The 10,639-nt window shown below is 35.4% G+C and overlaps 2 protein-coding genes across 2 annotated transcripts in view; both read right to left on the bottom strand.

Annotated features, from left to right (window-relative positions):
• LOC112500131 (mediator of RNA polymerase II transcription subunit 28) overlaps window positions 1-3,753 on the bottom strand; it is a 15,027-nt gene extending 11,274 nt beyond the window's left edge. Inside the window, exon 1 of the mRNA XM_025103448.1 lies at window positions 3,358-3,753. The gene's annotated coding sequence lies outside the window, so the exon portion shown is untranslated. The remainder of the gene's footprint in view (window positions 1-3,357) is intronic.
• Window positions 3,754-6,971: 3,218 nt separating this feature from the next.
• LOC112501195 (putative clathrin assembly protein At5g57200) overlaps window positions 6,972-10,639 on the bottom strand; it is a 9,768-nt gene continuing 6,100 nt past the window's right edge. Inside the window, exons 6-14 of the mRNA XM_025104879.1 lie at window positions 9,819-9,911; window positions 9,592-9,708; window positions 9,432-9,497; window positions 9,260-9,340; window positions 8,644-8,724; window positions 8,381-8,560; window positions 7,666-7,741; window positions 7,465-7,583; window positions 6,972-7,388 (exon numbers count right to left, since the gene is read on the bottom strand). Of these exons, the coding sequence (XP_024960647.1) occupies window positions 6,972-7,388; window positions 7,465-7,583; window positions 7,666-7,741; window positions 8,381-8,560; window positions 8,644-8,724; window positions 9,260-9,340; window positions 9,432-9,497; window positions 9,592-9,708; window positions 9,819-9,911 (1,230 nt within the window). The remainder of the gene's footprint in view (window positions 7,389-7,464; window positions 7,584-7,665; window positions 7,742-8,380; window positions 8,561-8,643; window positions 8,725-9,259; window positions 9,341-9,431; window positions 9,498-9,591; window positions 9,709-9,818; window positions 9,912-10,639) is intronic.

The following is a 10,639-nucleotide window of genomic DNA, read 5'->3' as shown; positions in this document are numbered from 1 at the left end:
TTCTTTTATTTATTTGGACAATTTGTGTGTTTACTATTGCAATGAAAGTACTAGTGTTTGATTCCTATAGGAGATGTGATTCCTATATTTCAAACAGAAATTTTGTTGACTATGTGATGCCATGGAGTTAAAATTTCAAACAGAAGTACTTAGCCACAAGCAAAAAAAACCCACGCGGGGAATCTCTTAGGTCTCTCTAAGGTCCACAAGCAACCCTAGCACTCTTAGCCATTTTGATGAGTATTACCTGAAAATGAATACTCGAAAACGTCAACATAATGTTGGTGAGCTCGAAGGTTTAAATAACAAAAGAGGATTTGTTGTGTATCGAGAGCGTTTAGGACAACAGTGTGTATACATATATCGCAATTCAGCATTAATACATAGGAATAATTGAATAACCAATTTAATCATACAACAAGAACATGATAGGTTTCCAAACATGTCATCTACCAGCTGGAGCTAAACCGTTGGCTTAATAGGAATATAGGAATCACATCTCATATAGGAATCAAACACTAGTACTTTCATTGCAATAATAAACACACAAATTGTCCAAATAAATAAAAGAAAAGGGTTCAACACAGCTTAAAAACAGTTAAATAGCTTTTGAGTATCATTCCCCCCCCCCCCCCAAAAGAAGTATATAAGTAAAAGGGCCACGAAACTCACCTGTGAGTGGATGGTATTAGGTATGCGAGAGGTCAAGCAAGTAATGTACAATTAAACAAGGGTGTGTGTGAGCTACACATGGCCATGGCTTAAAACCTTACCATTGTAATCTCGTAATCAATGAAATATACATGATCGGCCTGGTATTTCTAAAGGACAATTTTACCAAGCGTCGTAAAACTAAAAGTCAATTAGTTGTGGGTAGTCATCTCGACCTAAGTATCGATGGTTTGCCCAAGCTTTATAAGTTTGGTTTCTTAACCGAAATCTTAGGTTACTTCAAGAATTTTTCCTATACCTTAAATGAATTARATAAGGTTCCAAAATTTAATGGTAGAGACTTCCGAGTCTTAGGTATTTTTCAGAAATTTTCCTTAATTTTAATTAATRTTTTACTAATTTTAAAAAAAAAAACATAAAGTACAAGTCAGTAAATCGTTCTGTTTTGCACAACAGAAAATTATATACAAAATAAAATGCTTAAAGACCTCCAAAAATTCTGAAATTTTTACAGAGACTAATAGACATATTGAACTCAATCCAGAAAAGTTTTACCAAAGAATTCGAAAAAAAAATGAGGGAGTTGTGAGGCACCCAAAACGTCCTAGATTTTGTCCAAAAATTCCAGCTTTGCGACCCTGAACGGTAAAGGCTTTTTGACCAAGTTAATTTTGTTGTTTTGACACGAAACCACTTGGAACAGAAAGTAGACTCATTGAACTTGAACCTAGACCCAAAATTCGTATTTTAACTCCATGTTATGACTGAGATACGGMCTCTCCAAGTCAACACATTTTCTGCCCAGATTCTGGAATGRATCAAGCGACATTGTTTTTACTAAACAACCACACCAAAGACTCTATTATTAGCCAAGACTCATTAAAACTTATTCTTTTATAAAATCTAAATGTTTTTAATCAAAAATATATTCCATCCATTAGAGTTACATTAACAATCRAATGAAAATCATAAARACKATAGAAAGACAAACAAGGTGAAGGTTTTTACCAACTCAACGATTTGTGATGAAGATATCACTTGTAGGCTTCAAGTACCCTTCATGGGTCATTAGAAAAATAGAAGAAAATTAGATTTCTTATGGATTTAGAGAAGAACTTATAGAAGGAAAAAAAACGTTGGACGCTTACCAAAGGCTTCGTTTAGGAATCAAAGGAACTTGTTTCCTGCAAGTTTGAAGAACAAAACTTTGAATAACTTGATGGTAATGATGATTCTTGACCAAGCAAAAGGGAAAAAAAAAGAGAATGTTGTGTTTTGTTTTTCTCAGGAATGAGAGTAATTAGGGTTTAGAAGGAGATAAAGAAGTATTGAAGATTATCAACAACTAACTACTATATTTAAATTTTGAAAAAAAAGGAAAAAGAAAAAAAAAGATGGGATAAACTCCCTTACATTTTCTTCCATGGATAATTATACATAAATATATTATTTAATTTATTTAAAACTACTTGATTTATTTCTTTATATGATAAGCTCTTTTGATAATATTAGCTTCTTTTTTTTATTAGGTTTTTTTTAAACAACTCAACTAGTTAACATTATTAACTCAATTCATTTACTTAAGGCTTTTAGTCACCGGTACAATGCACATAAAACATTTGTATAGACCAATTATGTACTCGGGAAAAGAAATTCAACTTAGGAATTATGAACACTTAGCTTTCCTCTACTATTAGAATGACTAGAGTACTTAAAGGGAAAAAAAATGAACCCACCCAACTCCTAAAATTTCACACCTTATGTATCAGGAAGCATGTGAGCACATAAATTTACTAAAAGGGCTAACGTTAGGTTTCGAGTTACGGTTGACTAACCTGGTTTGGTGACGGATGTCACACTAAGCCCCTTAAGCCATAAACAAACGCCACCTAAAAAAAATGGTGCATGGAAAATCCCAAGGTTGACCTTGACAAATTAATGGAGGCAAGTTTTCTAACACTGATTGTTATCTATTTTTCTTTCTGACTGTTACTCTTTTTGAATGGATGAAGCTTTTAGTTAAAAAAATGCTAGAAGGTCAATTCATATCGTAGGTAAACTAATCAAAAGTCTCAGATGACATAACTCAAATGTAATAGCTCATATACACATTCTTTACTAGAAATGACATAACTCAAAAACATGTTCTTGATTGCATAACACCTATATTAGCTTGCCAGCATATTGGCTTGAAAGAGAAAACTTATTTACCTATTGCCAAAGGCGGAACCAGGAATTTTTTTCTAGGGTGGTCCTGTTATATAAAACAAGTATCCCAACAACTTGCAAGCACTGTCAATTGTCAAATATCCCAGCAATTTCGCTACAAGTCTACACTATCAAGACTAGCACTTCGGTTCCCAAATCCAAACTAAATGTGTAGATTGCAAAGTTCAACATAACAGAATCATTAAACAAAGTTCCCAAACAAATCAACAGAAAAATGTCAAAGTTGTAGTTCGCAAATCCAAACTAAATTTATAAATTGTAACCACTGGTATGTAATGTGTTACCCTTTCATTCAAGATAAGAGAACTCAAAAGCATTCTAGGTAACAGAAACATTAATTAAGCATATAAGCATATTCCAAATTTCCAATACAAACATGTCAATTAGTCAAGTCTAAGCCTCTAAAGAGCGAATACTATTTACTAAACCTAATAAACCCTAGAAATTTCAACTTACAGAGAAGGGGAAATGTGAGACCGTGAGAGGCTGAGAAGCAAAAGGCTGCCGGATGCCGAAAGCTTGAAGTCGTGACTTCGTGAGTGCCCAATTCGGCAACTGGAATCGTGACAGGGGTGAGAAAACAACGGAGGCAATGGCGGTGAAGAATTAGACGGTGGGAGATTTAAAGGACAAGGGCAGAAAGAATTAAATGTTTGCGGTGAGAATTTGGTACGGTGGCAATTTTGTACCAAAACAATCCAAACCGATATGTGTATCAATCATACCAATAAAATTGGTATCAATTGCAATCGATTGATAGCATTGTACCAAGTATGATAACTTGGTTGGTATGTGTTATTGGAAGTTTTGTACCACGGTAGTATCAGGGCCGGCCCTGAGATTTTGGATGCCCAGCGGAAAGTCAAAAAAATGCCCCTTATATGTGTAAATAAAAACCAAAATAAACTATTTGAAGGGTTTTGGAACCTAGTCAATCAAACAAAAAAATGCCCCTTAAATATAACAAAAATGATGCAATGGGGGACATAAACCAAAACCCGTGTAACAAAAATGGTCCTTCGTGGTTCGTGTTGTGAAATTGCCAAGAAAGTGAAACGATTAAGCAACCTGGACAAATTGATAAAAGAGAAAACATAAGCATCAATCTTAGGCCTTTCACAGCTTCCATACTAATACTAGCAGCCCTAAAACAAATTGCCCTATACTAATACTAACCCTCTTCTAAACAGCCCTAAAATTAACAAATGAAACATAAATGACAAACCACAAAGTACCAATTTCACAGCTTCATTATTAGGTTTTGCAATCAAACAATAATTAGAAACTTATAAAATAACCCTAAGTCCCTTACCTCACAAGTGTCAAGGGCTCAAGAGTCAAGGCCGAGAGCGAGAGGCGAGAGCGAGAGGCGAGAGCGATAGTCGCAGTTCGCAGACCGACAGACGGACGGCAAACGGGCAACGGCAGTCGGCGAGCGAGAGACAGTCGATTGTCGAGAGAGGCAGAGAGCGAGAGGCCGAGAGCGAGAGCCGATTAACAGTCAACTGTCAAAGCCGATTGGCGATTGCGATTTCGAGAGCGAGTGAGCGATGCGATGCGATGCGATGCGAGGCGAGAGCGAGAGTCGAGGGAGGAGGGAGTGAGTCGTGAGGCCGTGAGCGAGGGAGGATGATGAACATGTCATTTGACTGTGGACTGGACGCGTGGACGGTAACGGTAACTTTTTTTTAAGCCAAAGAAAAATGAACCAATATACCTAGACATTGGGCTTTAAAAATTTGATGTGCTTGGCCTTATGGTGCCCTAGACCGTCATCCTCTTAGCCTATGATCAGGGACGACCCTGGATAGAATTGTGGTATCGATTTAAATATGTGTAAACTACAAAATAAAAATGTCACTCAAAATTTACACAAAACTACAAGTTTTCATATATGAACTTGACAACTGGTATAATATCAGTATCAACATGTATTAGGATCTATGATTTTTGTTGAGCGGATGCACCTTTAAATTTGATTAAATGCCAGCAAAGCCGCTCGATGTGTTTTTAGCCGAATTCCACCTTCGAGGGATTTGGGTTGCTTTTGTATAAGTTTTCAACTTCATGTATTTGATTCTCGTTATTTTTGCTTCTGCTTTCTAGGTTTCTAATTTCATTTTCTTATGTATCTAGGATTTTAGTACTAAATAGGATGTTTTGGAAATTAAATTAGCTAACCAAATTTAAAGAACCCTATATTGATTAAACAAATTAACATCGATAAAAACAACAATTAAGGTTAGGGAAACTAAAAGTAAGCTAAGAAAAGTAACATCAATTTAACAGATACAAAAGCAAATTTAGCCCAAAAATATAGGTCAAGAATCAAAACTCAAACGTAAAAACTCAAAACAAACAAATAAATCATGTAAGCATAATGGTATAACATTATAACTAATCAATTTAGGACAAATTACTAGGTCAAAATTCTAAAATTTTGAGTCGGGTTTTGAGACAAAACCTGAATGAGAGATTTAGAAATTGATCGAGTGAGTGCGAGAGAGAGATGAGATTCGAGAGAGCTGGCCGGAGCGAGGGAGCCTGAGAGTGAGAGAACGGGGAGGCGGGCAGAAGCTTCAAGCTTCTGAGAGCTCTCTGTCTTTTATTTTTTTTTAAATAAAAAATTACAGTTTTGGTCCTCCACCTTTGCATTTTTGTTTCAGATTATTCCTAATTTCGTTTTTCGTTTTTGTTAATCCAATTAAACTTTTTACAACCTCTAATCGTCGAATAAAAACACCACAAACTTGAAGCAAGGACGTTCTAATTTTTTAGAGACCATGTTATATTCAAAAAATTTGATTACATTGTATAAATGAGATAACATAGAATATATGTTAAGAACAAAAATAGACTAAACCTAAAACAATTCACAATCTGAAACTAAACGTAAACCATCAATGATTTGAACCTAAAACCAAACAATTAATGGTTTCAACATAAATAATTCCGGCTATACTTTTACACAGGTCGATAAAAAGACCCTGAACACATGTAAATTTGGGCTCCAAAATTTCAGGGGTCCTATTCAAAATCTCACGCATAACATGTTAAGAGACGGCCATGACTTGAAGTAACGGTTATTATTACAGGCTTATAGTACACTTGTAATTTATACTCGTAAACCCACAAAGGACCGGGAGGTTACAATTCATGTGTCAATTTCCGGGACAATATACCATCGTATATTGCAATTTCTAACTTGTTTGTAATAAAAAAAAAAACCAAGATTCTAAATGGCATGATGCATGGCGTGGCGGCAAGGTCAGGTCTCAAATCTTACGAGTTATGGCGAGACCATAGCGTTCTTCAATGCGTGTCTTAAGGTGGCAAATCTCTCTTTATATGTGTGTGTATGTATATGTGTTTGTACTTATATCAGTGTCTTGAACAATAATTATTAAATTATTAACAATTTAAATTCATATAAAAAAATAAACAAAATAAGAACAATGAATTGACAATTTGATATTAAAAATTACAAAGTTTACAAAAATGATATTAAATATACAAAGTATGTCACTCTTTACAGCCCATGTCGGGTAATCAAACAACAAAATCAAAGTAATGAAAATAAAGAACAACAAATGAAAGTAATACAACAATATTTTTCCTCTCACGCCTTATAACGTCATAACACACCATGACCCACGCCTTATATCCACGTCACGGAGTTAACGTGACGGCAAGACTGCGTCTCAACACGAAGGCGCAACTTTTATAACATTCCAAACAAAATCGTAAAGATATATGAACCTGACCCCGTAACACCTTGAAAAATCATGCTATGATTTCATTTATAACATGCCAAAGTAACAAATTAAAAAAATGCCCTAGATCAAATTAATGCCTATAATTCTACGATACAAATATTTCAAAGGTGCATTTAAAGTAAAAAACGAATAATCAAACTACTGTTATCCAACTAGTTACGATTTTATCGTGAAAACCTAGAAGTAGTCGGTTCATATCCCGTATTTGGAGCAGCTAACGAACGATTGACAAATTTTCACTTTGAGTATGATTTTCCGAGTCTTAATTTCTATGAAAAACCGAAAAACGTTATTCTAAATTAACCCGTGATTTCCATGTGGTTGTGTACTACTTTGAGGATACTCGTAAACATCTGCAAATGGATTTGAAGTTCCCATTGGATACCCGTTATTGTAAGGTACCATCATGTTCTGTTGATGATACAACTGCTGATATTGATTTTGATATGGTGGTTGTTGGTTCATCGTCATTTGTTGTTGTTGTTGCATCATCGCCATTTGCACATTCATCATGGGTGAGACTCCGTTTGACATCGCGAACGGATCTTGGAGTTGGTGTGGCGGTGGCGGTAGTGGTCCCTGGTTGAAAGGATTATATCGTGAATCGTATCTATAACCTACATTGTATCCAGCATTTTGCAATTGGATTTGCCTTCTAGCCGCGTCATCTTCATATAAACTGTTCAATAAGAATTTGTCGAATCCACCACACTAAAAAAATCGGGAACTTCAATTAGCGAACGTTTACTGTTGTCCCAAAGTTGCAAAAAATGACATGAAAACTAACCGTTTGAGCTTGTGAAGTGTTGTTACTAGTGTTGATGTTATTTTCGACGAGCGCAAGCTCCCATCCTGGCGTGTTTTTGATTTCGTCCCAATCTATAGACGACGATTGAGGATGACTACCTGCAAAAAAGTGGCTTTATATTTATTCTTTATTTCTTTTATGTAAAGTAGATGAACGGTTATAAGTAAAACGACTGCATACCGTTCTCAACAATGGCAAGGGCCATTGCATTTCTTTCGTCTAATTCTGCAGCTTTCTGGTTTATTTCACGCAATCCCTGCACGTAAAACGGACAAAATTTACTCTTGCGTGTTAATAACGAGAGTTGATTGTAGTAACGAATCTGAGTAATTTTGATGATGAAGTTGATATTTTTGTAATATAATACAAAATATAAGAACTAAATAAGCTCCACATCTTTCAAAGTTGTTTTTAATAAGAAACATGGCTCGGTCTTTTTTTTTTTTCAGCCCATGTCGGGCTTTTTGTGTGAAAATGGGCCTGATGAGAGTTTTTCAGCCCAGATCTTTCAAACAAAAGCTTGACGTGATCAGGTTTTAGGCCTAGCTTGAGCCTGGGTTTCACGCTCGCTAGGACTTTTCATGTTGGGCTTTGGGCTTTTTGTGAATCTCAAGGTGTGGAGCTTTGGTAAGATACGAGCGGGATTAAATAGAGATGGTCAAAATGGGCCTGGTCCGGCGTAGAACAGGGACCGGAACCAATTGGGACTGAGATCGATTGGGACCGGCCCGGCGGTTCGTAACCAATTATCGTTTTTACAGAAAATTCAAGGATTGGGATCGGTTACGAAAAGGAAATCAAGGACTAACACCGATTTGGGCCAGACCCTGCCCGAGACCGGTTTTTGGTCATCTCTAGGCTCAAAGACCAGTCCTCGTGTAAAAATGGAACTTACCAAAATATCGTGATCATTGGTGGCGACTACGACTGGTGGAACATGTTCGTCTTTCACAATCTCAAGTTCGGGCTTAGCTTGCACTGCCTCTTTGTCTTCAACTTGTTCGTTGTTATTCTCGCTTTCATGAGAGTTATCGTCTCCGGCTTGTTGATCATCCTCTCCAATATCCTCGTACTCCTGATTTCGTTTTAAACAAACAATTCCAAACGATAAAGTCCTTTTTCACGCGACTCGTGTTTTAAAAAAGGAAGCGTGCGTACCAATCTCTTCATCAAAACCGAAGCTACCGCAGGAGCTTCTCTAATATACTCCTCCATTGTCGTAAGAAACGAAGGTGGCGGCTACAGAAACATCGGGAAACCATTTCGCATGGCATTAAACAAAGATACTACATGCCTATGTTTAGATGTTGTAATAGACTGCTTTATAATACTTAAGTTTATAAGACCAAACTATTGTACGTCTCATGTAAAAAGTGTTACAATAAGTTTATATGATATGTTTGTCCGTCTTATTAAATTTTTAGGACGTTTTCTGAATAAAGTGTCGTATTAATGCTTTTTAGGACACTTTGGAGAAGTTCCTATAAACACTTATTTTTACAGGACACTGATTTTTATAAGACATTTTTTCAAATAATGTTATATAAAAAATTAATAGTACGCCTTATTTCAGACATGTCCTAAAAAACTTGTCAAAGACACCCAAATGAGTTCTATAAACTTATTGTAACACTTTTAAATAAGACTCCTAGTTGTTTGGTTTTATAAATATCGGTACTATAACCCGGTCGATCAAGACCCTTAGAATTTTTTTTGGCGTCTTGTAATTCAAGTTGAAACTCTATGTTTCATTAACTGACGATCGGTTATGTACCTGTTTCAACGTTGGAAATTGGAAGCTCCTTGCAAGATCCAAGTGTCGGCAAAAGTCGTAGAACTCAGCAAGATACTCGGCCTAATGGAAATGAAAATATCGTGAACGGATCACACGAATTTGTACAAATGTCGATAATAAGAAAAGAAAAGGACGACATGATGATTGACACCTGTTTCCCCGCTTTTTTGTAGATATTCAAAGCTTTTACAGCGTCGGGTTTAGGCATGTCAAAGAACTAGAACAAACCGAGATCTCGTTAGCGATCAGATTGACAAAAAAAGACACAAATTCAGTCGAATACGGTCAAGAAATATCCGGAAAAACGATACCAAATCCACAAGATTTATGATCCCATCATTGATGGCACAATAGATCTTGAAGCTTTCTTTGAGAACTAGAGCCAAAGCATATTGCACAAGATAGTTATAGTAAGCTGCTCCTTCCGGCTAAAAAAAAAACCCGATTCATTTAGTACATTTCCGTTCACAAAAGCCGTGAAAGCAAAATCTAAAAAACCTGAAACAAGTTTGAGAACTATTGTTTAAGGAACGTTTACCTGACATCCAATGAGACGATGCAGAAGTTGTTGCATCGTAGGTAGTTGCTCTAGTAGCTCCTCGCCACTCATGAGCCGTGTTCGACTATATGCCTTCACAAAATCGTAGTCAATTACGATTAGATCGGTGTTTTCGTTACAAAAGATGCAATCTGGCAATAACAATTGTGACGGCCTAATGCATCGCTAACTTGTCTTTATGACCATTTATTAGATTTACTGATATTTTTGAAGTATATAATATTTAGAGTTAATTACGGATTTATTTTTTTGTGCTTTGGTGGTTTTTACGAAAATGGTCCATAAACTTCATTTTGTTATATATTAGGACTCGACGTATGTCATTTTTGCCCGAATTGGTCATTCACTCTAACGGGCATCCAGTTAATCCGTTACCCTTGAGGGCATTTTTGTTCCTTTTTTTCTGTACTCAAGTGACCAGTTTCTTAAAAACCCCACAAATCACAGGAAGCAAATATGTAATTAAGTCTAAAAAATAAGAAAATATTAATTAATAAAATTTATTAAATTAATTAATTATAATAATTTAATATATATCTATACTATTTTATAAAACATTTGGTTAAAACTCTTAAACTCGTTCATCCCTAAACGATTTCATCCCTATCCGATTTCATCCCAWATATGAATTCGTGTAACTAACTGCAGATAAACACAATCAAATACATGATAAACATCTCATTTTAGATATAAAAAATCTAAAATATAATTAGTATAATCATTAAATTATAACAGAATACTTAATTATTATCTTTATAAAATTTATAATATTAAACCAAAAATAAATTGTTTTATTATTA

The sequence above is a fragment of the Cynara cardunculus genome, assembly GCF_001531365.2.
Source record: "Cynara cardunculus var. scolymus isolate 2C chromosome LG 17, CcrdV1, whole genome shotgun sequence".
NCBI classification, from domain to species: Eukaryota; Viridiplantae; Streptophyta; class Magnoliopsida; order Asterales; family Asteraceae; genus Cynara; species Cynara cardunculus.
Note: the sequence above shows the minus strand (reverse complement) of the source record. Positions and strands in the feature narration are given on the sequence as shown.